Raw genomic sequence first — 25,706 nt, forward strand, 5'->3', positions numbered from 1 at the left:
TGCGTGTCGGCATATTGATCCCGAGGGTGCAATCACGGGCTGTGTGCTGCGGCCGCTTATGTACCCGCAAATTGTACCCGAAGTGAACTGACGACGGTCGTGTAAAGCTTGCCGGATTGCATATGAAGGTGGCGCCGGCGTTGGCCGTGGACTCGAGGGTGCGACCGAATTGCGACTTGCTATCTCGGCCTTTGTCCATTTTGGGTGGACAGCGAAAAATAGAAGAAAGATTCTTAGAATAATCATGGGTGCCCAGAATCGTAAGACACTTCCTAGAGAGTGGAAGGAGAGGAGCAGTACGAAAGCTCGATTAAAGCGACTCAGCACAGTGAGATTAATAAATAGTAGGAGCCGGTCCAAAGTTGTGGAATGGAATCAGTGAAGTCGAATGCACAACCTTCACAGTTAGTTAGAGTGAGTAGCGTGGACGATGGTGGGAGGAGCATTATTTAGAGGGTGGCTACGACATACTGCTGGCAAGGCACCTGATTTAAACGGATCTCAAGACATTCGTTGCCCGATTCTATGCTTAAAGCCAGTGTCCCGGGATTCTGGGAATAGTTTCTTGGCTTTCACGTAGACGCAAAGAGATTGGCCATTCCTCTGGCTTCGCGTCGGACATCCACCTGCTACTGTCCAGATACGGATGTTGTTCGAGCCCTCAGACGCTCAACAACGGGCAAAATCATCACCAACAACAAGAGGGCTTCAAATACTGGTATTGCGGCGGACAAACCAACAACATTATCGAGAGAGCGTTTACACCGTGTCTCTCATTGGCCCGGCAAAAGCGGAGACTGGTAATCGCGCGGCAAGCCGACCATCGGTGGGTCCATAATTTCGGCCGGCATAAGTGGAGAACTCCCTGCGCCGCTTGCCGGCATGGCTCGGCGTTGGATAGGATAACCATCTCAGCCTGCTTCTCTGGAAAGCCAGTGAGAATTTCTCTGTTATTCATACATGAAGCTATTCGCACACAACTTCATACACGTCGAAATTATCATCAGCGAAGACATCGCGATGAGCGGTCCGATCGCCCCTTCTGGGGTGCCTTGCTGCGCAAATCAGTTGGAAGTCCCCAACAACAAACGCCCCGTTTGCTTTCAACTCAGCACCCCTAGCAAGTTAGTGGGGCCCCCAAATAGCGGCTGCTTTCTGAATGTGACCCTCCCTTGCGCAGTCAATGTGATCTGCTTGCTTTAAATCATGGTTCCTGAAGTTTGTTGGAACATGGGGTCGGATGAGACGGGGGTTCCAACAGTAGATATGAACAGTGGGCATTGCTGCCATAGACCGGTGGTTTTTCTCATTCCCCTTTCACTTCTTTCTGATTCTTCTTCAGCGCTCAGAGTTCTCGCCCTTCGCAGACTCGATATGATATTCTCCTACATCAGTAGCTTATGATGAGGCAATCGCTTGCTGTCGCTTTACGTTTCGGCGCTATTTGCCTTGCCATAACCACCATACTAATCGGCTACGATCTCTTTAACGGGAACGGATACTTGGAGGCCGTATATAAGCCATTTCGTAAGTAATCGTTTCTTTCGGTCAGATTTGTCAATCATCAGTACTAAAAGCTAAATCCGCAAAGGAAATGGCGACCCAAAGAAGGGCAGCAACAGCCATGCGACCAATATCACTACAAGCATCACTCCAAGCATCACTTCAAGCATCACTTCAAGCATCACACATTCCATGAACCCATCGACTTCTTTGCCGACATCAACTCCGACCTCTCAAATCGATTCAAGCAATCTTCCAGACGGCGATCCGGAACTCCTGAAAAGTGCGGGACGATACATCAAGTCCATTCTCGACCCTGATGACACTTCTCTCCCCCGGCTTGAATGCCCTCGCATCGACTCTCAACGCTACGGGTACCTCAACCCGAATCTAAAGTACCAGAAGCGCAAGTTCTTCTTCGCCCTCAACATCCGACAAAAGGTCGATCTCCTCCCCCGGCTCATGGGTTCCATCACTGAAGCCATTCGCTTTCTGGGCCCTGAAAACTGCGCCCTGTCCATCGTCGAGGGCAATTCCGGTGACGGGACCTACGAGGTCTTAAAAACTCTGCAATCCCATATGGAGAACATTGGCATCGAGTTTCACTTCCAACACAGCGATCTGGACCCAGGCGCCGGCGAGCGAATCCCAAGGCTTGCTGAGCTGCGCAATCTGGCCCTCGCACCTCTGCTAGATCGCGGAAAGCACTATTCCTCCGACGCTACAGTACTTTTTCTCAACGACGTTGCCATCTGTGCAGAAGATATCTTGGAACTCGCCCACCAGCGTCGTCGATTGGGAGCAGACATGACTTGCGCCATGGATTGGACCTATGTTGGGAACGACCCGACTTTCTATGACGTCTGGATCAGTCGTACCATAGCAGGCGACTCGTTCTTTGAAATTCCGCCTGACGGCAACTGGAACTCGGCTTGGAACATATTTTGGAACGAGGCAACCACGCAGCGGCTTTTCCGAGATCACCGTCCGTTCCAGGTCTTCTCTTGCTGGAACGGCGCAGTGGCTATCTCGGCGCAGCCTCTCCTCGATCGAATTATTCGTTTCAGAGCACCTGGCCCAGGAGAGTGCTTTCAAGGGGAGCCATCCCTCTTCTGTAAAGACATGTGGAATAATGGCTTTGGGAAAATTGCCGTTGTGCCTAGCATCAACTTGGAGTATAGTGATGAGGCAGGTAGAAAGATCAAGACAGCAAAGGGATTCACAAATCAGTGGATCAAACCAGATGAAGACGAGAAGTCGTTAGATTGGAGAAAAGAACCTCCAGAGAAGGTCAAATGCATGCCGAGCTATGAGAAGCAGGCATGGGAGCCTTGGAACCAGGGATTGGAATGATAGATTTCGGGACTTAGACTTCTTGTGAATTTCTAGAGCAGAAAGAAAAAGAAAAGTATATACCATGTGTACATTCTGGTATATGCTGATATCGTCGCGCCAAAGCATAGTTGGTCGGTGGTACACAGATCTACTTCACCTTTCCAAAGATCAACTTTTCCCAGCAATCGGGATCCTCCATATCCATTCCTTTGATCTTTTGAACCCAAGATGCCGAGAGTCTGCCTTTGTTGTCGAATGGTCGAAGTCGAGCCCATGCCGCCCACATCCTCACTACTGCCTCAGCTGTCGACGCGTCGACTTCGAAGAATTCGTGGTGCTGTACGGGACAACCCGGGCATTTCTCTTTTCTCTGATAATTGCGCAGAAGTAGGTGGATGATCTTTTCCATTCTGACGTGATGGGTGACTTTGTATGCAAAGACAAGTTGTGGCTCGTAATGGCACTGTTCCTGCCACTCTTTCATGCGTCTTTTGTAATTGTTCGTATAGCCAATCTTAATAACCTGACAGGCCTTAAGGCTTGTCGTCTTATGGTCTTGAGGCAGTTGATAGCCGTAAATGTATCCTTCACCTTTGGCAAAGCCTTCTTTTTCGCTCTTCACAAAAAGCGTGTTGAGCTTATTGACAATGTCCTTATTGATCGCACTGATATGTTTGGGTTCGCAGTAGGGCTCGAAGGTGTGTATGGTGTCATTGCATTTGACTGTGTCTTCAAGCGGGTCCAAAGCAAACGGGACAGCTTCAGTCTTGACGTGTTGTTCGTCTTGTTCTTGTTTAACGACGGTATTTATCAACGATATTCCTGGCTTCGCTTCGGCATGAGAACATGTTGATGGCTGGACTGCGGCTGGTTTTTTGAGAATGGTGACTTGAGTTCCGCTGAGTTGAGTTGAAGCTTTAGTCGATTTCGGGTGGTGATGTCTGGTATCTGCTTCTTGAGTTACCGCAGCATCGTGACTCAGGAACGAGATCAGGCGGCTTCTCCAGTGTGCCACTTTCTCGGCAATCTGAGTTTGGTGGTATCTTTTGCAGAGAACAAGAGAAGCGAGAGTCTTCAAATGATTGGTCGCGCAGCTTATATCTCCGCTTTCGACGATGTTGAGCAGGACGGGTGTTATCTGAGAGCGGGAGACTTTGCTTATTGAGTTACCACAAGTCGGCTTGTTCTTAGAATACCCTCGGCAGGTGGTACAAGCATTGATTTGGATGTCGAGACAGCGATAGAGCTCGTTGGTATTCCTTACCCATGATGTCTGAATGAGGGCTTCCATTGAAAAAGTATGTTCAAGGTTTGATGTTGAGAACTAGCTCTTGTCACAGGCTTCTTGATGTCGCCGTATTGCTATCATCGCCAATTTCAGGCATTCTAGGTCACTTATAGGAGTTTGAGTGACTGGAAAGAGCCTCCGAGGAGGCCTCGGTAAGGCTTACGGGCCTGGGCCATAGCCACGCCACACTCCAACATGGCAGAAGCCGTGGGCCGCAAATTGACAGCCAAGTGGGTGGAATCCTGGACGATTGTTCCATACTCTCATGTCTAACAACTTATGTGTTAACTGGCATCTTTATTATTGCCGTCCTTTTTACAGTATCTGTCGTGACCTATATCGTCTTGTTCCTATAGTCTTTAGCGTCGTCTGATCTTTTCTTGTCCGCTCAAATAGTGAGTAGTGGGCGCTGGAGCAAACTTCATACCTTGACGGTAATGCTGGGTTTAAGAAGTCCATTGCCGCCCATGTTGCAAGACCTCGATGTACAGCGTTTCCGTCTGTGTGAATGGATTCCGAGAAAAAACTGAAGTGCTGGTGATAATGACCCAGCTAAGGTCGTTGGAGGTTCAGGCCTGTTCGCCATATTTGGCCGTTGGCGGTATGAGCACCAAGAGGACTCACCGCCGACGATGAACCCCTCGAATCCAGTCTCTCGGGTTTGAAACTGGCGCAGAAGTATCTACCAATAAACATGAAGCGAAGAACCACGGAGGAAAGTGGAAAAAGTCTTGCAGGTGATGGCGTGCGGAAGACTTGTCGTCGGCGGTTGCGGAGCGAATGAGAAGTTGTGCGCTGGACTTGGCACATGTGGTTCTGGTACTGTCTGCCAGCCGGTCAACGAAGCGGCCACCACCCAGGCTGTGCTGTGGACTCATTCATCGCCAGAACTCGAGCTCTATGCCCTCGAAAGTCCGCTGCCGACAAGTAGAAGTGGAAAAAGTATTCCAAAAACAATGCCTTTCCGCTAGAAACGGTGATTCATCGTGTCGTTTCCTTTTATGGACAGATGACGATCCGGTCGACAACATGAATGGTCTTGAGCTATTCAAAAGCAGTCAACCTTTGCAGGAACTCAATCCATCTTTGGAAAGAAAAAGTCGATCACAAATTTCACGAAAGAGAATAAGATTGCCCTGTTGATGTGATGCGAACTTGGGTAACGTTGGTGTCGGATAAATGGTGAACATCGATACGGATGGCGCAGGCTCAAATGGGCAAACTCGGGCCTTGAATGATGCGAAATGTACATTGTGTGGGCTCAAAGATCCCTCAACTTTTGAAGCACATGGTTGACGTGCGTTCCATCAGCCCTAATATTTGCTTAGCTCACTGTCATCGAAAATACTCAACACTGAAAATCGGCAACACTCACTATTTACGCTGAGACAATCATTGATGCGATCTAGTCAGATCAGTCTTGCTGAGTGACGACTCATCTCAAGTTATTAGTCTCTCCTCCCAGTTGGTAAGATCCAGGCGATGGAAATGCCGGCCGAGTGCCGATTGACTTATGTCACACCCGGTGAAGAAGAGTAAACTGGTGAGATAAGAATGCATACACACAGATGCAAGTATGCAGATCATCAGATCGTGCGCCGGTGAAAGGCGCATTTGAACAGTAATCCGGACTTTAAGGAGATAAAATCAATCTAGTGGCCACTGACATCACTGCTCCGCACCGGCTCAACAGTTTCGAGAACTTACAAAACGGTCGACTCTCGGACTGGACATCGACTCGAAATCCACAATAGTCAAAGAAACCCTATACCTTTTGTTATCGCACAGCATGGACTTCGGATCCGAAACACAGGCTGCTTCTTCAAAGCGCATGTACACTGCGCGGGCCGACAACTATGAAAAATCATTTCATCCCGACTATACCAAGCGCTTCATGGCGCTCGCCGATGTCCAGCCGGGCGAGCGAGTTCTGATACTGGCCTGCGGTACCGGGCTTGAGATCTTCATTGCCGCGGAGCAAGTGGGAGAAGAGGGCGAGATTGTCGGCGTTGATATCACAGACGCAATGTTGACCAAGGCAAGAGAGAAGAAAGAGCGTCTCAAGCCAAAAGCGGGCATAGCCTTGTTCAACCATGACATAACGGACCTGGACGGATTGAAAGAGCTTGAGGACAAGAAATTCGACGTCATAATGTGCTCCAACGCATTTGTGCTGCTCGACAACCAAGAACAAGTTGTAGCTTCGTGGAGAAAATACTTGAAGCCTGGCGGGCGATTGCAGGTCGACATCACCCATGAGAACAACCTCAAGATCGGGCTTTTGTTAGAACGCGCGGCCAACAGATTGGGGACTAGATTCCCTAGTAACAGGACGTGGATCAAGGATAGGAACTCATTCAAACAGATCCTAGAGAAGGCCGGCTATACGGTGGAGAAGATCGAGTTGATGGACAAACTAACTGGTCAGGGTAGCACGTTCTACGGCATGGACCAAATTGACGAGCAATTCGACGGGATTATCAGCACGCCATTGACAATCAAAATGGTGACGGACGAATTCAAGAACAAAGCCAGAGCACTATTTCGGGAAGAATGGGAAAAGGATGCTGTCGATGGCAAAATTGAGAACGTCGATGCCCTGTATGTCTATGTAGCGCGGAATATTTAGGCCGCAAAGCCTTGTTAGTCTAATACAAAACATGGAGATGTAATGTAACGCATGTTTACAGCTTAGACTTGCCGCTTCCTTTCAAGTTTGGTTTAACAGGAACCTTGGGGTGATCGCCTTCTAATGCCAGACCCGTAGCCTTCTCAAGCTCCTCAACCGCCTCATATGTCCTGCCAAGATGGACCTTGATGGTCCCAAAACCCTGCTTCTTAGCCTCTTTGAGGTTCTCACCTATGTCATCGAGGAAGAGAATGTCGTCTGGCTTGACCCCATCGGCCCAGCCCAAGGCCCGGCCTCTCTCGGAGTCTGCGTTCTTGATAGCATACTCATTGACAGTCTTCACAGCAAGTTGATATATCCTCGGATCAGGTTTTCGGAGACCAACATGCGCTGACGAAATGAAGACGTCGAAGAGACTGCGGACAGGGTGATCGAGAAAGTCCTTCGTCCATAACTTGTGCCCCTCCGGAAAGACGACAGTGTTGCTCAGAGCGGCGAGAATGTATTTACCGCTGGATTTCAGATTCTTCAACGCTGGGTACATCCATGGATCTGGAGGGATCGAGTTGGTCATCATGGTGTTGAATAAATACTCTCCGTCAACATCTGGTACAGGCGGGACCTCCTTGGGTAATGATGGGTTCTTGGCTTGCTGTGCAGTGTAAAATGCCACCCAACGACCTTGATCGTGAAGGTCTTTGTTAAAACCCTCAAAGAAGGCCTTATCCATAGGGATTGAGCCCGTTTCCAGACGATGCCAGAAACCGGTAGGGCTCGTCTTGGAGATGGAGTAGTTGACCCATCCTGGCGGGATGCCGAGACTGAGTTCGTAGTCGAGAATGGATTGGAAGGGCGAGACGACCTAATGAGTGTTAGGTAAACTAATTGACCTCATCGCTATGTATTCGCAATCCCAAGACCGTCGATGAGTGTGAGGACTGGAGAGATGAGAGGGTCCCACTTACACACACTCCGCCAATGTCGAAGAGGAGAACCTTGGGTTGCTTGGATCCAGTCATGTTGTCTACGGCTTCAAGCACATGATCAACAAAGAAGGTGTCTGATCCCTCGAAGGACTCCATGCTATTGAGAAACCGAGATGTACACTATCTTCTTGTACCACGATTCAGCGCGTCGCTCTGGAGGCGGAGACGGTTGATCGGGGCCGAAACCTGGGGGAAGCTCGACCCCCACCTCGGTGTCTATTCCCGTGGACCTCGGCAGTACGACCAAATTGAGAATCCACTACGGACTCCCTGCTAGCGCGTCTGTCCACGTGACTCGTGACTGACCAAAGTCCGCCGGTCCCGTGACTCGTCCCCGACCAGCTTCGCAGCAGGCGCGATCGATAGTGGGGCACTCGCTAGGGCTGCCAAAAATCGCCCACAGAAATTTATCACGGAAGGCAGGCTGCGAAAGGATCCCTCCGATCGACAACCCACGACAACACCAAAAAACGACAATTAGCTGAGCCAACCGCCCGCCAGCCAATACCGTCAAGATGGTAAGTTGAGACAACTCACACCATTCCTTCGATATCGAAGCGAAGACGACTACGACTACACTCTGCCACAATGCATTTTGATGAAAATCAAATGAATTTGGCATGGCCCTAGCTGCAGGCAGAAATGTCTCTTGGGGAAAGGAGTCAAAGCAAGATGCTTCGGATCGAGGGCCAAATCTGAAGCGCAAATTGCTGACTCGGGATTTTCAATCGTGACAGGCCTTCCACAAGTTGGTGAAGAACAGCGCGTACTACAGGTTAGTTCTCAATTGGCATTCGCGACAATCTGTGCGCACAATATACTGACCTCGAACCTCGCAACAGCCGCTTCCAGACCAAGTACAAGCGCAGACAGCAGGGCAAGACCGACTACTATGCCCGTAAGCGTCTGATCACCCAGGCCAAGAACAAGTACGGTGCCCCCAAGTACCGTCTTGTGGTCCGCTTCACCAACCGCGACATCATCATGCAAATCGTCACCTCCGAGATCTCTGGTGACAAGGTCTTCGTCGCCGCCTACGCCCACGAGCTCCCCGCCTACGGCATCACCCACGGTCTCACCAACTGGGCTGCCGCCTACGCCACTGGTCTCCTGATCGCCCGCCGTGCCCTCTCCAAGCTTGGCATCGACAAGGACTTCACCGGTGTCGAGGAGGCCGACGGTGAGTACACCCTCACCGAGGCCATCGAGACCGACGATGGTGAGCGCCGCCCCTTCAAGGCCTTCCTCGACGTCGGTCTTCACCGCACCTCCACCGGTGCCCGTGTCTTCGGCGCCATGAAGGGTGCCTCTGACGGTGGCATCTTCGTCCCCCACTCCGAGAAGCGTTTCCCTGGTTACGACATCGAGACCAAGGAGCTCGACGCCGAGACCCTGAAGAACTACATCTTCGGTGGCCACGTTGCCGAGTACATGGAGACCCTCGCCGACGACGACGAGGAGCGCTTCAAGTCCCAGTTCCAGCAGTACATCGACGACGACGTCGAGGCTGACGGCCTTGAGGACCTCTACACCGAGGCCCACGCCGCCATCCGCGCCGACCCCTGGAAGAAGCCCGAGGGCTCCAAGAAGACCAAGGAGGAGTGGAAGGCCGAGTCCAAGAAGTTCAAGGTCCAGCGCCTGACCAAGGAGCAGAAGGAGGAGCGCGTCAAGCAGCGCATCGCCGAGCTCCGTGAGGAGTAAGCTTGTTGTTGTATCTAGCGGTTAAAAATCCATTCACGCGTGGGGACATCAGGGCATTTTGACGTTTTGGCATGACTTTTTTCTCAAGTCTCTCGGAGTTATGAGGCAAACAAAATCCGGAAGGGGATTATGATGGGTCAAGGGAAAGGAACTCTAACACAATTCAATAAGAATATCCCAAATGCCACACGTCAACCATTGAAGTCGATATAAAAATGAACAACAGCGTGAGACATGAACCGTGGCTAACCGACTTGGCTACCGTAGTGGTGTGTGTGTGTGTGTGTGCCGGCCACGACGACGGTGCGACGGCGAATGCTTGAATGCTCGCTAAGGCATCCCAAGGCATGGTGGTTGACCGGCGGCTTAGCTTGGTTTGATCGGACCTGGCTGGGCTTCGAATAGGTTACACCCGAGGTTTAGGCGTGTGCTGAGGCCAAGACCAGGGCACGAGACCCCGCATGGAAGCACCAATGATATCAGATCACGCCAGGGAAATGGTGAAAAATGACGATCTAGGTCGAGAATCAAGAGATGGCATCTGCGGGCTTTTTTTCTTGTCTTCCCTACCTCACAGCTTCCGGGGTCGGAGGGCACCGGAATGGCACCAGCGGCAATGGTTCAATATCGTGCTTTTAGCCTTATGGATCTGGCGGGGGCTGGTGGTCGATGATGTCGGAATGGCCAGTTTAAGGACGATTGAAACCGAGGGCTTTAAGGCTTGTGTCTCGCGTACCCCCTTGGACGCGATGCGGCTACTGCATGGCAGAGGAGTTATGCGAAGGGGTTGAGAAGGCCAGGCCCACAAAGTGTCCGAAAAGCGTTGATGGCGACATGAGGTAAAAGAGAGGGTCCGCGGCATGTGAGTTGCTCGATTTGAGGAACTGAGAGGCCAAATGGTTGCACAACAAGGCACATCTCGTCAGTTCGCGCGCGGGAATTACGGGATGGACGGAGGGTACGGCGGCGGCGGGGTGGAGGGGCCCAGGAAACGGTTTTCCCACCAAGCCCCGAAGCACATCATCTCATGGAGCGGAAAGAGGAAAGGCGTCTGTGTCTGATGGGTTGTCTTCGGGGCGAGTGTGCGAAGAGCCATTGGCATTGCTGCAGAACGAGAGAAGAGAGCCCACCGTCCCCTACCCTTCCCGGGCGACTTGCAGGGTTGATGGTGGATGATCCAACTGTTTTTTTTTTCTGGCGGTGTCCGGTCGTCTTCTTTTAGAAGGGAGGGGGACACCGCTGGATGGGAGCAGGGGAGACCCTCAAGGGCCAACCGCGATGTCCGCTTCCCAGGAAGCGAAGCGGCCCCGTGATCTCGCGATGATCAGGGGGCGGTCAGTCAGTCGAGCAGAGGGCAGAGGCTCCGGGTCGAATGCAAAGTAAGTGGTCCATATGTATGGGATTGAGTTAACTTAGTCGCAGACAGCAAGTCGTTATCCAGGGACCAGTTCTTTGTCAGTTAATGCAAACGTGGAGAGGCATCTGGACCCTGAATCGCCCTCGCCCGCAAGGCACCGCCATGGCCAGCGGAGGGCTCAGCTACAGCTGCAATGGGCAAGTGCGAACTCTGTTTGGGCAGGAGAAATTCGTTGAAGGCTTGTTGCAGGCTTGTTGGCAGCGTGGCGGCGTGCCGTGCCTCAGGACTGGAACCCAGAGGCGAGCCTCGAGGACGGTGTGAGACGAGATCAAGGCTGGGAGACGCGTAGCGGGCTGTAAGGCAGAGCAAGCTAAGACATGTAGGGCGACAGCAGGTTGGACGAGGAGGATAGATTAATAAGAGGCTTGCTTCTTTGAGATCGTCCAAGTCTCGCGTCTTGAGTGTTGTAAGGTGACAGTGCAGTAGCGTGCGGTTCTAGTGATGGGTTGCATTCTGCAAGACGGCCGGAGACGGGGACCGATGCGGATGAGCCCAGACCTTGGGTACGACTCGGTGCCTCTGGTGAGTGTGAGACGAAGCACGGCGTCGCTGTCGTCGACTCGAGAATGCGAGTCGTCAGGACAGCACAAGTTGGAGGAGGGGTTCGTCCGCTTCTTAGAAATGATTGCCCTCCACTGCCTGAGCATTGGCACTGGCACTGCAATGGCGGCAGCAGGTGAGCGGTCATACCCATGGACGGTCCACGGCTTTTCTGACGTTGCCAAACCCCGCTGGGCAGTGGGGGCGAACGGCAGTGTCGTCCAACCAGCGGATGGTGGAAGCAATCCACTGGCCACCTGTTGACGGCAGCTCAGCGGAGGTCCACGGGTCACCTACAGGTCAGGTACAGGCCAGGACCTGGAGGAGCCCGGAGTACCTGAGGACCACCAGCCAATGCCTGTCATCCAACCGTCGCTCTCGCTGTCGCCGGTGTTTTCTCGCCGTGTGCTAGAGACTTTGGGGGGCAGTAGCGTTGGTGGTGCTGCGAGCGCTAGCTGCAACCTCCGGATCGCGCCCAGTTCGATCTAGGTCTCTCTCTATTAGACGTCCAATGCGTTGCTATCGTAAGCGGGAGGCGATCTGGCTTGTCGCCTCAGCCGGAGGGCGGCTCACGTCAGTCGTTCCAAAGCTGGAAGTGAAGACGGCTTTGTGTCAATCCCGTCCAGTAGCTTCAGACGAGTACCTGGGCAAGGAGAGGATGGAGAGTGCCGGACGGGCGAAGAAGCAGAAGAAGAAAAGAAGGGGGAAAAAGTGGCCGATGTTATGGCATGATCAAGTCCGTCCGATGGTGGTGTTGCCGCGGGACTTCCCACCGGGCCAGGACCAGCATCTGTCAGTCGGATTGACATGAGGATTTTGATTACCATAATCGGTGTAATAAGTAATTAAACGAACCCAAGGTATCCGGTGAAATGTTTTGCGAGCATGCCCGGTGCCGACGAGAGCTTATTCGCGAGTCTCAGTGCCGTCCGTGATTGTGCGAGAATAAGGCTCGCAGGACGAGTGAAAGCCAAGGCGTCCTGTCTCCAATCTGGGCCATGGCGCTGCCCATCTCCTGCCAATGACGAGATGCCTCTCCTCTAAAAAGGTTAATGAACCCCGCTAAAGCTGCCACGTCCGGCCTTTCCTTCCACGCATTAGAAGAAGTGAAGCGCCCGGAATACTGCTGAGGTGCGTACCTACTCGTAAGGTACCTTAGAGTGCAGCGCCTGACGGACGCCGCGAGGAATCCATCAATCCAAGCCAGGGAAGACGAGCTGAAGGGAAACGATACGCAGACGCAGACACACTTCCTTCCTTGCTTCCCTCCTCATCCTACCTACTCCTCCTTCTCCTGCTGCTGCTGCTGGCACTGCTGCAGTCCCGCATCTACGTACCGAGAGGAGAGAGCCACCACACCCATCCCGTCCCACGGTTCCCAGGGTCCGGGGATCAAGTGAATAACGAAGTACCCTCCCCCCCCCGCCCTCTTTCGCATTCAGCAAAAAGTCCCCCGCCCGCCGGGGCTGAACGCACTTCATCTCTTCCATCGCCTTCCTCTGTCTCCCCGAGAGTCAACCTCCACTGCTTCCTCCCTCCGGCGAACATCCTCCTCGCTGCCAGCCGGACGACCTCGTCTTCTTGGCCCGTTGCGGCCCTCCGTTCACCTCTACTCTTAGTCTTGATATCTTTGCGACATACAATATGGAGCAGGTTCATGGAGTAGATGTTAGCTGGATGACCCACGGCTCTCCAAAAGGTACGCAATCATGTCCCATCTGACCTCATTTTCAAGGGCAGTTGGTGCTTGCCCCCAGTCGCAAATCGCCCGCCCAGTCACCCAGTCACACTCGTCCTCGCTGCTCGCCTATGCCAGGCCAGCCGCCCAGAGCCTACCGCGCCCGCATCCGCATCCCACCCAGCAGCCCAGTCGGCCCAGATAAGCAGCACCCGGCCTGCGACCGCTTGCCACTGGATGCCGCATCTCTGGGTCTCGCGCCCGCTGCTTATATCCAAGATCCCGTCACTTCCCGCGACTCTTGCTCCCCATTCTCGCTCATCTTGTCTTTGAACCAAACATACAAACCTCCGTTTACTAATCCGCAATGCGACTCACAGACAAGGCGCTGAAGCCTTCTACAGCACGGCGATCCTCGACATCCACCCCTCGAGAGATACCAACCCCTACCTCTCCGACCGCCGGCCAGCCTCCCGTCAACGGCAACGGAAACACCAATGGCACGACGACAGACGCCACAAAAGGTTCAACAGAAGGCGCGAAGCCTATTCCTGTGGGACGTCCTCCGATAGGCAGAAGCCCGTCGAACGAGAAGTCGGGTCCCAACGGCACTCCGCCCACCCGCCGCAACTCGTGGTTTTCCAACATTTCTTCCAAGTTTTCCTCTTCTCCGAACAACAATAACGCGCAAGCGAACCAACAGCCCCAGAACACTCCCCCAAAGGACTCCGGTCCGGTGCCTCCGAAGGTGACTCCTGCGAAGAATGCAGTGCTCCCGCACGCTGCTAAGTACGATGGGGACCAGCCATACACACCAGCGCCTCCCGGCCGCGGCCAGGCTGGCTTCCTCGGAGTCTTTCGCCGATTGTCTTCCTCGGGCGGTGTTTTGGGACCAGGCGCGAAGGGCACCCATGGTTTGGTCGAGCGAAAGGTACTGAATGTTGACCGCAATCGCGAGCGCTGTCAGATTTCGGACTTGCACCAGGCGAAACTTCGAAGGGTCGCATTCAGCGTCGATGTTGAAATCGCGCCAATGCCAAAGTATGTCGATACGGATACGCCAGCGAAGAAGCCCCTTGAGAAGTCGAAGACCCGGAAAGTGACAGAAAAGGGTGAGGGTGAGGCGCTCAAGAACCCAAAGTCGCTCGAGGAACAAAAGGAGCGCGACGGAGTCATCCACGAAACAGGCGAGCCCGTACCCAAGGAACCAGAAAGGGAAGGAACCGACCCGGCCCAGGAAAAGAAGGACGGCGAAGTTACCACTGCAAATCCACCCATGGAAAACAAGGAGAAGGACACCAAGAAAAAGGAGAAGAAAAAGAAGAGCGAAGAGGAGAGGAAAGCTAGGAAAGAGAAAAAGAGGAAACAAGCCGAGGCCAATGGCACGATCCCAATGGAGATTCATGTCGACGACAGTGACTCTTCAAGCGAAGGCACGCCAGCTGCAACACCAAAGACAACAGCATCTCCCACGACAAACCCGGTTAGGATATACCGGCGCTGTTGCCAGTTGAGAGAAACGCCCATCCTTAAGAAGATCACCGAGCAGCTGAGCAGCCCTTCGAATTGCTCATCCGACATTGGCATGGTGCAAAAGCTGGATCTCACAGGCTACTGGCTCCAGCTGCCAGACCTCGTTACTTTGGGAGACTACCTAGCTGTCGTCCCGGTCAAGGAGCTCATTTTGGAGAACTGTGGCCTCTCAGACGAGGGATTGAGAGTCATCCTTGCTGGCCTGCTGGCTACAAAGAAGCCCGAATCTAGGCGGCGGAAGCACACCCAACCTGATGGCCTCACAATCCAGGGAGGATTCGTCGAACGCCTTGTTCTCAAGAACAATAAGATCGGACCCGAAGGCTGGAAGCACATTTGCCTCTTCATCTACCTCTGCCGAACACTCAAATTTCTCGATGTATCCACCATCCCCTTTCCACGACCCCCCGCGTCAGCTCAAAACGGAAATAGTCACAGTCATCACTTGCTGCGGCATTCCAATGATGAGCGACCCCAGAATATCGCAGCAACACTCTTCTCCAAGGCCGTTGGGGAAAGATTGGCTGGGGCCACACTCGAGCTCGTCAATTTAGGAGAGACCAACCTGAATCCGGATGACCTTGGAGTGATAATCGATGGTATCAACCAGTGTGGCGTCAAACGTCTGGGCCTTGCTCACAACAATATTGATGATAAGGGCCTGCAACACGTTGCCAGGTACCTCTCCCAGAGCTTTTGCGAGGGCCTGGATCTTGGCGGCAACGATCTCCGAGATCACATGGATGTGATTGCGAACGCGATCTCAGAAAAGGATTCTTTGTGGGCACTCAGTCTGGCTGAATGTAACCTGAAGCCCGGTTCACTTTGCAAAATCTTCCCCGCGCTTGCGCAGCTCAAGGACTTTCGCTTTATCGACCTTTCTCATAACCGGGATCTATGCAAATCGGATCCCAGTGCTATTGGTCTTTTGCGCAAGTAAGTTGTTTCTACCCAATCATGGTCGATAATTACTAATAATCTCCAGATACATACCGAAGCTCAATGGCTTGCGTCGCATTCACCTTGCTGATGTTGCCATGACTTCTGAGCAGGCAATCGCTCTCACAGAGATCCTTCCCGAGGCGAAGCTACTAGCACACATCAGCTTCCTTGAGAATCCAGAGTTGGTCAAGCTTACGGATGCCAAGACCGAGGAGACTCAGGAAGAAGCCTGTGCCTTGTATGCATCCTTTTTGGCTGCCACACGAGTCTCCAAGTCGATCGTGTGCGTCGACATTGATCCTCCTAGCGACAACTCTGGCGAGATTGTCAAGGCTTTGGCCAAGCAGGTTGTGGCATATTGCTTGCGGAACATGGACCGCTTCCCCATGGGAGACATCAGCAATGTTATATCCACCGTTCTGGCCGAGACTCAAGGGCCTCAACCTGGTGGCCCAATTCCTCCTTACCCCGATGTGCTTGCACATTTGGTCGGCCACGACGTGCTTAGAGACGATTCCTCAGACAACGAGTCGGCCCCTGACGATGACTACGTCATCGGTGGAACGGGAGTTGTCAAGGCACTTACGTGCTGTCTGAAGAACAGAGGAGATGAGTCGAGAAGACAGTCTGGCGAGTTCATCCGAGACTTTGAAGATGGCGTGCCAGTGCCGGCAAGCCCTCGACCGAAGCTTCCTCCTGGGAAGGCCAAAGACATGTCGAAACATCTCCTTGCAAGCGCTCGCAAGATTCGCCAGCGATTGCAGCCTGCCTTGTCAAAGGCTAGGGTCAACCCTGAAGAAGATGAACACAACTTGCGCAAGTTGATGTTCCTCGACACCACTCTGGCTAATATTATCAAGCGATTCGAGGATGAGTTCCCCGACACTCGAGTGTCGACGGACGAAGCCTCGGAAAGCACAATGCCCAGCCAAAGCGATCGGCTGGGCACATCATTGTCCTCTACCGAAGACCCTGACCAAGGAACCATTCCTTCAGATCCCGAAGACGAGACTGGCTTGCAAGTCCGACCTGGTCTGCCGCGCACGAACTCTACGTTGTCGCACACGTCCAAGGCGCTCATTGAGGAAGAAGGCAGAATTCATAGAACTGGTCACAAGATTCGCTCCGGCATCATCAAGCCTGAATACTATGGCTTGCTTAGCGGCGTACTTGAGGTCGGCCTCGATCCCAAGCATACCGCCATGCTTCACCAGATGATCGAAGAGATTGATGACGCGGATTTGACTGAGAAGGTTGAGCAGAAGGGTATCATGCGCGTTTTCCACGAGGATCGCGATCAAGTCCGTGAAGGACTGCGGGCATTGGATCCCCTGCATTGGGATCGCTTCGTCGAGAGTCAGGAGAAAGCAAGGGGGAACGTCAAGTCGAGCATATCGAATGCAGTCAAGCCGGCCGACGAGGTTGCTGTTGAGGACTGAACTTGAATCGACGTCGTCGCCCAACACTATGAGCGGTATTTCACCGCATTTTGTACGAATAATTTGCTTAACATGAATTGTTGGATGGGGGGACTTTCGAAACAGCAAGAAGCAAGCATAGGCGTACCGCGAGAAGGGAATTCATCGCACAGAACTTTTTCTTTTTTTCCCTTTTACCACTTCCCCCTTCTTCCCGCGGAAGACTTTGCGGGCACAACACGTCCATTTTTCTGATACCAATAGCTCGGGCACCAGTGGATAGATCTGCCAAGCTCCGTGACAAAAGTTGCATCCAGGCAGACGAGGGAAACAAATGACGAGGCGGGACACAGTCGCTACGGAACTCCTGTATTGTACACAAGTACCTCTCTAGCGAAATCAATGCACATTTTCGCCCTCTCGAGGGCGAGGAGGCCGCCGGGTTTTGACGCGCCGAAAGCGTTCTGATTCTGTGATATGTTGTGTATCCCTCCTACCTATATTGTCTTTCTTGCCTGCACCTCGTCGACACGGGTACTCAGGAGCCTCTCCTCGAGTTTGTGAAAAAAGGTGTTGAAGAACAACGTCACGTCCGGAGGTTTCGCAATAGACGGGCTTCTTGTCTTTGCACGAGACACAGCCACATTTTGGCGGCGAAAATCTGACTAGGCACGCTCGTTCCTGCGTTCACTCTCTCGATACACATCAGATGTGTAGGGTTGGTACTCAAAGGATGTAGAAATCACATTCGACATTGAAGCTCCGATTGAACCTCTCATCGCCACATCCAGGGGCGGCATCTGTACGTGTTTGTCCTTCCCGTCCTTCCTTGATCGTTTCCCGTTTCCAAAACCAAAACACTAGGGTATAAGCTACTACAATCATTCAACCCATCCCGAATCCGTACGCAACAAACATCTTCTTTTTCCCATCTCTATTTCCGACCTCACCGCTCCCTCTGTTGAGTGGTTGTCGCCGTGCCGTCGCGTTCATGCGTGAAACCCCATCCCCAATTAACACCATTAAAATGCATGCTTACTTTTTCCCACCCCAAATGACCGACTCGCCACTCCGTATTTTTGATTCGCGATGCAGAAAGAGACGTGGTCCGGTCATCCTACTAGATGACTCCACTGAAACCGAAGAAATATGTACAACAGAATAGAAAAAACAATAGACAATGATGTATGATGAATGATGCCGGCCTCCCCAAAAAGGGGGAAGGAAAATAGAACAAAAGCAAGTGAGAAATGAATCATAAACAAGTGTGTGTGTCTTGTTAAGCATAGCTCCTGACAGGATTGAGAACGGTGACGGGCAAACTCGAAAACGTGGCGTGCCCGACGTTCGTTCCCTCTCCCTCAGCGACGACGCCCCAGGCAACCTCGCGGAAGGCGGCGCCAACGTCACCCGGGGAGCGGTGGCACCTGGCGCTGATGACGGCGGAGCAGCTCCCTCCCTTGAGGACGAGCGGGTTGCCGGACGGCTCGCCGTCGACGCGCGTGGGCGTGGGATCCGCGCGGCGGAGGCCGAGACCGAGGACGAAGCCCGCGATGATGACGAGGAGCGCGAGGAGGGCCAGGAGCCCGACGCCGCTGAAGCCGACGCCGTTGATGGGGGCAGGGAAGTCTGCGTCCTTGGCGGCGGGAAGGGAGTCGACGGAGATCATCACGACGGATTGGCTGAGCACGAAGCCTGCGGCGGCGAAGAGGACGAGGAGGAGCCAGGAGAAGGGGCGTGGGAGGGTGAGGTAGAGGCTCGTTGTTTGCGCGCCGAGGGGTCGGCCGGAGCTGACGCGGAGGGGGAGGGTCAGGCCGGGGAGAGCGTATTGGCTCAGCTCGTGCGAGAGGAAGTAGGAGGACAGGAGGATGTTGGTGGTAAGATAGAGGACGGCAAGGAGGAGGTGGGGGAGAGCGGCGACTAGGGCGAAGCCTGCGCGGGCCGCTCCGTTGGGTAAGATGTACAACTGATGGTCCGGGGCGTGGCCGAAGGCGCTGAGACTGGCTGATGTATCTTTGCTCAATGGAATCGCCAGCGCCGCGGCGGCAAGGCCTGTAGGCGCGGCCCAGGTGAGGAACCAGACAGCCCAGAGGGAGAGGCTGGGGGTCTGGAACCAGAAATGTTCCTTGGAAGTCCAGTACTTGGCTTCGTTGTAGCCCCAGCGGCCTTGGGTGACGTCCTTCTTGTCGAGGAGGCAGGACGCTTTGGTCGTGTGGTCTGGGTGGGTAATGAAGGATGCGAGTGCATCGCCGAGCGTCACGAGAGGCTCGAAGCCGGTGAAGAAGTACACCGCGCCAATGGCAGAAACGGAGACGAGGTTCAGGATTGCAATGACGCCAAGCAGGGAGCCGTTGAGGATTACCGAGCAAGATTCGCGTGACTCTGGTCGGGCGAGGCAGTACTCGGCGGTTGTGTCGTTGATCTTGATGGAGGAAGGGTTCGTCGGGTCAACGAACTGGGTGAGCGAGGAGCCTGATTTCGCCGTCTGGACGAGGGAGTTGCTGGTCGAGGCGGAATCCGTGACTAGCACTACGGCGCTGAAGTCACCCTGGTACACGCCTCCGAATTCGTTCAGGCAGTCGGCAATGGTGAGATTCGTCAGGTTGTTCTGGGATGCCTGGGTCTGCAGGGTGAGGATGTCGGATCTCGAGAGTCCGCCGGCGTTCGTCGCAGACGCATTGCTGAACTGGCCGGAGGAAAGGAAGCTCGGGGTAACGAAAAGGATTTGGTGGGCGAAGCCCGGCATTGTTGTAAAGATTACAGCATTATATCTAGTGACGGTCAGCACACGTAATTGAAAGTAAACCATGTTTGTGACGGACATTACTTGGGTGCTGACGGCCGCCATCATAACCATGACCGCCATGACAACCCTGGGTTTGGAAATGAAACGCAGATTCCTAAAGGAAGGAACGCCAATGTGGAGCCAACGATGCTCCTCGTGAGCCATTTCGACCTCGGTGCGTGTCGGGCTGCTAAGTACTTGAAAAACGTAGTTGGCTGTCGCGAGAAGGATGATGACGATGACGTTGATGGCCACGGAGAGTCCGATCTTGATCTCATCTGCCTTGGAGCAAGATCCTTCGTAGACTCTGCTCTCTCCCCGAATCATTCCGACAACTACCAGTGCCAGGACCAGGCAGACGATGGCGACAATGAGGATGATGAAGCCGATGACGATGTTCACCGCGATGCCGGCCCTCCACCCCGACTTCATTCTGCTGAAAGTACCCTGGCCGCCGCGCTTCCCCCCTGAAGGCATCATCCGTTCCAGATCTTCGCTCGCTGACGCTGTCGACATGCTGTGTGTTGTCGCCTCATCGTAGAATCCTTCTCCTTGGTAGCGTTCCGCCGCTTGTGCTGCCAATTCGCCCCCTTCCGTCTGTCTCTTTTTCTCCTCCCTTTTCCTTGCCATGGTCTCTGGTGTTTCTCCTCTGATGTAGTTGACGATATAGTCGGGGACGATATTTTCGAGAATTGTTGCTGTGGAATTACGCTTGCCCGGTGCCCATGTTGCCCTCCTCGGTGGCTCCCGCTCCCGCTCCACCGGAAAACTTGGCCCTAAACTCGGCCCTGGAAAGCTTCCTGTGAAGCCGGTGAACGGCCTCGATGAGGCGACGTCGGACGCGGAACTCTGATGGCGGAGAAAAGGCCATTGCACCGTTTGTCTGCTGACTGTGCTCTGCCGTTGCTCCTGTTCGGTGAGTTCTCTGATCTCTTGATGTGGGACTCTATGCTGCATGTAAGTCTACATTCAAGGTTTCAGGCCGCATCTGTCAGGAATAGACTGTACCTTTCTACTCTCTCGACTTGCCCTTCCTCGTCCCAAGTATATCTATAGGACGGCCCATGATCTCGTGGTGGAATTACAACCTCCATGACCTCGCGGAGGAGCGCAGCGCAGATAGTTGTGCGCGGCAGTTCGACATGAAGGGATTAAAAGGAAGAAAAATCGAGGGTGGATATGAATATGGGTAAAGAGGGGGGAAACTATCTGATCAGGTCGATCAGTGCGGTCGGTACAAGACGACAGAAGCAAGAGCCGAAGGAGTGAAGGCACTTGCAGCTTTCGTCTCGTCTAGAAAAGAGACAAAACAGAATAGAGTTTTAGAGTGACGTGCAGCTGACACGTTTGGTGAAGGAGACGGGAGAGGGAGAAAAAGGCACCCATGGCCGAGCGCCAGGGTTTGCGATCGTCTTGTATGTCGGAGGACTCGTCCGTCCGACCTTTTCTCATACGGCGGGCCTTGGTGCGATTGCGGGAGAGGCGGCCCTGACAAGGGCACAGCGCAGGTGGAGGGGGAGCCACCGATTATTGGACTAAAGCCCATGGCAGATCATGAACAGGGAATGGTCCTTGTCACTTGGGGGATTCGAGACTCGCAAGCTCAAGCGGACGTGCAGACAAGAGGGGCCCGAGGGCGAGGGTGGTGGTGGTGAGCCGCAGCGCCATCGAGGATGACCGCTTCAAGGCGAACGATGATGGAGGGGTGAGCAAGGGGGATTGGGAAGGGGGCTGACGACGTTCGGGACATGACGAGGAATCAAGGATGTTGGCGGCAGACGCTTGGAGACGCAAGATGAGATGGCATTCTGGTCGCGGCGAACGACTCGAACCAAAGGCTTCCTTTCCGGCCGGTTGGATTGGATGACAAGAGGGCCAGTGCCCGATCGTTGACCGTGCAGGAACATAGGGGTGGCTTAGCTTTGATGAGCTCTTGTCAGAGTTTCTAGCCTCTGAGTCGAGGGCGAGTCAAATATCAGATAACTGGGGGACGAGGAGGGACGGGCCATGGATGATGGGAGGAGGAAGGCATTGAGATCTTTGACATGTCTGTCCATGTTCTCCCATTTAGGGATTCCATCCGTATGGCCTCGAGGGCCCAACGCATAAAGAACAGAATCCGAAGATCGGTTGTTGAGAAGGAGGCTTCTGTCACCGATCATGACAATTTGGTGACGGTCCGCTTGGACGTTGCTTCTCCGGAGACGCAATCTGCCAGATGAGGGCTAGGGCAGGTTAGGCAATGAGTGAATGGTAGTCACCTAGCCGTGGCGTGGCATAGAGGACGATCCGGGAGCTACTGCAGCGCTGGCGGCTTGGTGAGCGTCGATGGGCAAGCTCGAGGCCGGCATTGTTCTTGCAGTGCTGCAGTTTCAGACGGGGGCCTAGATGAGATCACACTCGCGATTTGTGTTCCATAAAGGAATAGAACGATTCGAGTGCCGGCATGTCCTGTCCTGTCCTGGGGGAGGAGGGGTGAAAACGACATGGGACGTGGGAGTTGCAGGTGGAACGCACTCCAGTGTCGAGCAGGGGCTTAAAGAGCCTGCCCGGGTCCACCCAACTGTCCAGGGCGAATTGCAGTGGGTGGCTAGCCTGTTACAGCCAGGGCCAATGAGAGGCGGCCATGCCACTATGCATTTTCCATCTTTAGAAGTCGAGTCCAAGACGTACCTCACCAACCTTGCCTACCTCTGAGGAGTCTTACAGGAACCTGCACCTCCGGAATCCAACATGCCTCTGCAGTCCATCCAGCCTTGCATTTCCATGTCATTCACGATGATCTCTGTTGCCTAGAATCCGCCAACAAACATGCAATGCCCCCAAGCCAATCGACCACTGCTGACGAGACGACGATCAAGCACGCCGACCAACACACACACACACAAGGGAAACGGGGATGGTGTTCCTCCCCCCTCCCCCTCCCCCTTCCCTCGGATTCAAGCCTCCTGGCCCGCCCTGAAGCATGACCACACCACTCTTGGCACTGCGAAGCAACCCTCATCAACCGTTCATGCGAAGACCTAGAATCACCAGAAGCCCTGCCCTCAGCCATTCGGTCATCCCTACTGTCCATCCCTCTCGTCCCCGCCCCCTTTCAACCTCGTGGTCTTCAATCGGGGATGTGAAGGCGAGCGAGCACCACTCACACTTTCATGCACCGGCACCGCCATCCCAGGAGATCGGGGTTTGCCTGTTTCACGACCTCCGCCAGGGGTCGAAAGGCTGTAAAGATGAGGAAAAATACCCGTCGAACCATATGTTGGGCACTTATATGTGATTGCTGCTTCACCCATCCCGGCCAGAACTGTTCTGAAAGGCTTCTTTTTTCGGCCGGATGCCCACTACGCATTGAGTCGAGGGCGGGAACGGTCATTAAACTCAACATCGGGGGTTCCCTTCCACCTCCAGCAGATCCGGAGCTGGACCCGTCAAGAGCTCCAATTCAATTAAAGAGCGTCGTGAACGCCAATACCGCAACCCGCGCTTTTCGCGCCATATCGTAATCGCATAGAGTCGGGCGGCTTCCCTTCGAACCCTCAAATCTCTTCTGGTCTCCGCCGCTGCCGCCATCAATCCACAGCATCGTTGACTCGGGGGTTCTTCAGAGTGCAACTGAAAACCTAACCTTCAGGCCCCCTTTTGATGGAACGTCGGGGCAGCTCCGCCGCCGGAGGTCGGGCACTTCGTTCGGCGTTCGCCCCTCGCATCTTGGGGATTTCACCAGAGACACAGCACGCTTTTTGGTGTGGCAATATTTGGCTGTCGAGACGTCAGAAAAGCTGACGACGACTCACAGTTGCAGCAGCTCCTGAAGACGACCCTATCAACGCCGCCAAGATCCAAAATGTTTCCGCCTGCTGCCGTCGCCTAAGCCTTGGGGAACTAGCGGCCGCCTTTTGAAACGACGGAACCGCCAACGGCGCAACGCGGGTTCAGTTAAGATGAGCCCTGTCATAATAGTTGATGGCCTTCACCTTCATTCAGCTGGTGACGGGCTTGGCTTACCTGAAATTGGCTGCTCAGTGAGCTCATAGCTTCATGCCGTAGCTAGCTATTCATTATTGGGCAAATCTCCCGATCTAGATATTAAAAGGAAGTGAACTTACGAAGGCAATTAATACAGCAGCGAATCAAATGTATGCCAATAGTCCAAGAGGCACAGTATCAAGCAAAAGTCATGTTGCAATGCCGTCAGGATACCAAGCAGCGGCAGAAGACGGCAAAACAGACAAAAAATGAACAACGGGGCAAAAGAAAGCGTTCCGAAACCGAGAATCGAACTCGGGGCTATGCCTAACCTCTCAAGGTCATGAGAGGGCATCATGTTGGCCACTACACCATATCGGAGTGGGTTGAGATTACGTGGAAAATTTGCACTTATAATGTCTGTTGCAGAGTTTGGAGCCCTGGTGCGCCACACCAGCGGGGCTCCTTTCGGCAGGAGGAGCTCCTCCCCGCCAACCGCACCTCGATTCATACCTTACCTAGGGGTCAAATTTTGAATTGATGATGTCGTGAAGGAGCAGATGCTGTGAAGATAGTTTCGAGGGAAAGACCAGCTTATTGCGGCTACTTCCGTCCAGCCGAACTTGGATGACAAAGCCCCTGCTGACATTTCCAAGACTCATCTTCCTTCTAGGCAGCATGGTCAGCCAGCGGAGTTTACGATCGCGTCCCCGGCCAACAGTCATCATTTATCATCAGCCTTGGGCACACGACAGCCCTGGAACTCTCGGTACGAACCAACAATGACGAGAAATCCACACAGAGTCCACCGCAGAAGCCTTACTGCATCAGTACCCCAGACAGCCCAATCACGCGGTTAAGCCTTCCGCAAGAGCCGAAGACCGAGAGACAGGCAGGCAGGCAGATTCGGCGGCCACTTGACAATCTGTCGTAAATCTGGCATCGTTACAACCCCGCGTGCCCAGTCTCGGGGGGTTTACGAGGGAATGAGGGGACCATCGGCAGCTCCAAACGGCACCGACAGCATGCGAGCACCACGCAGACATGCGTGAAAGCAGCGAGATGGAAGGCCACCGTCATCTTGTCGAACCACCATCCGCATCATCGGTTCCCCACGGTTCGGAATGTGGAGCTCCACGGCGATTTTGTCCTCCTCTGAGCTGTGCCGAACGGTAGTCACTGGCCCCTGTCGGAGCTCATGTGCAGCAGCAACAGAGACATGTGTACAGTCGGCGCCCTCAAAGTCGTTCGGGAGTCGATGTCGTGCCAGCTTCGGATGGGGCTCCGACCCGAAGCGGAGCCTACCCAAGAGAAACTTGGCCTTGGACGAGTTGGGAATCTGAGAGAAGTTGCCTTGGTCTTGATCCCGACCCTGGCCCACGAGCCGACAAGGCCCTGAAGATCACACGTTGTGGCCGGTGGATGCACCCCAACAGCCCAGTCCATCTTCCTCATTCTCCGTCCAAAGCACGCAAGCAGTGACGTATCTCGTTCAGCCAGCCCCTCTCGTCTCAGTCAACTCAGCCGCGCTGTGTGCAGATTTTGGGGGACTATGATATTGCTCTGCTTGCAGCCATGCAAGGTGTTGCGTATAATCGCGAGAGAGCAAACCCGCCATGAGCAGTTGAACAGGCCCTCAATCTGGTGAGATACGACGGCATCGTCGTCTCCGGAACAGCTAACAAACATTCCATGCCCACCCCCAACGCGAACTCCCCGCCGTAAACGAACGAGCAGCCAACCAGGACTATTCAACGGCGAAGCTCCTGTCAATCTAGATTGGGCACAACACCACCTTGGCTGTCAAACTGCGTCCACTGGGCCTGGGTAAGTGGAGGGTGGGCGCCCGCGCGCGCCAAAAAAAAAAAAAGGTGAGCGTCAATCTGATGGAAAATGGTGTTCACAGTGTTAGCCCAGAGAAGACCCTTCCGGACCACCACGCCCACCCGTCCGTGGTGCCATTCAGCACAGCCACAGGCCTC

The 25,706-nt window shown here is 53.8% G+C and overlaps 6 protein-coding genes across 6 annotated transcripts; 4 read left to right on the forward strand and 2 right to left on the reverse strand.

Moving 5' to 3' along the window:
- Positions 1-1,403: 1,403 nt before the first annotated feature.
- On the forward strand, positions 1,404-2,856 carry GCG54_00011957 (Alpha-1 3-mannosyltransferase CMT1; the record flags this gene model as incomplete). The annotated part of the gene is made up of 2 exons (XM_045411845.1): positions 1,404-1,527; positions 1,592-2,856. The coding sequence occupies 2 exons, from the start codon at positions 1,404-1,406 to the stop codon at positions 2,854-2,856; spliced, it is 1,389 nt and encodes a 462-aa protein (XP_045266718.1).
- Positions 2,857-5,915: 3,059 nt separating this feature from the next.
- On the forward strand, positions 5,916-6,755 carry GCG54_00011958 (Arsenite methyltransferase; the record flags this gene model as incomplete). Its single annotated transcript, XM_045411846.1, has 1 exon — positions 5,916-6,755. The coding sequence occupies one exon, from the start codon at positions 5,916-5,918 to the stop codon at positions 6,753-6,755; it is 840 nt and encodes a 279-aa protein (XP_045266719.1).
- Positions 6,756-6,810: 55 nt separating this feature from the next.
- GCG54_00011959 (Bifunctional epoxide hydrolase 2) lies at positions 6,811-7,837 on the reverse strand (the record flags this gene model as incomplete). The annotated part of the gene is made up of 2 exons (XM_045411847.1): positions 6,811-7,617; positions 7,721-7,837. The coding sequence occupies 2 exons, from the start codon at positions 7,835-7,837 to the stop codon at positions 6,811-6,813; spliced, it is 924 nt and encodes a 307-aa protein (XP_045266720.1).
- A 419-nt stretch (positions 7,838-8,256) lies between these two features.
- Positions 8,257-9,442, forward strand: GCG54_00011960 (60S ribosomal protein L5; the record flags this gene model as incomplete). Its single annotated transcript, XM_045411848.1, has 3 exons — positions 8,257-8,259; positions 8,479-8,516; positions 8,584-9,442. 3 exons carry the CDS (start codon positions 8,257-8,259, stop codon positions 9,440-9,442), a joined length of 900 nt encoding a protein of 299 aa, XP_045266721.1.
- Positions 9,443-13,444: 4,002 nt separating this feature from the next.
- Positions 13,445-16,991, forward strand: GCG54_00011961 (uncharacterized protein; the record flags this gene model as incomplete). Its single annotated transcript, XM_045411849.1, has 2 exons — positions 13,445-15,546; positions 15,596-16,991. The coding sequence occupies 2 exons, from the start codon at positions 13,445-13,447 to the stop codon at positions 16,989-16,991; spliced, it is 3,498 nt and encodes a 1,165-aa protein (XP_045266722.1).
- A 1,258-nt stretch (positions 16,992-18,249) lies between these two features.
- GCG54_00011962 (uncharacterized protein) lies at positions 18,250-20,626 on the reverse strand (the record flags this gene model as incomplete). Its single annotated transcript, XM_045411850.1, has 3 exons — positions 18,250-19,741; positions 19,793-20,371; positions 20,466-20,626. The coding sequence occupies 3 exons, from the start codon at positions 20,624-20,626 to the stop codon at positions 18,250-18,252; spliced, it is 2,232 nt and encodes a 743-aa protein (XP_045266723.1).
- Positions 20,627-25,706: the final 5,080 nt, after the last annotated feature.

The sequence above is a fragment of the Colletotrichum gloeosporioides genome (assembly GCF_011800055.1).
Source record: "Colletotrichum gloeosporioides strain Lc1 chromosome Unknown consensus_28, whole genome shotgun sequence".
Classification (NCBI taxonomy): Eukaryota; Fungi; Ascomycota; class Sordariomycetes; order Glomerellales; family Glomerellaceae; genus Colletotrichum; species Colletotrichum gloeosporioides.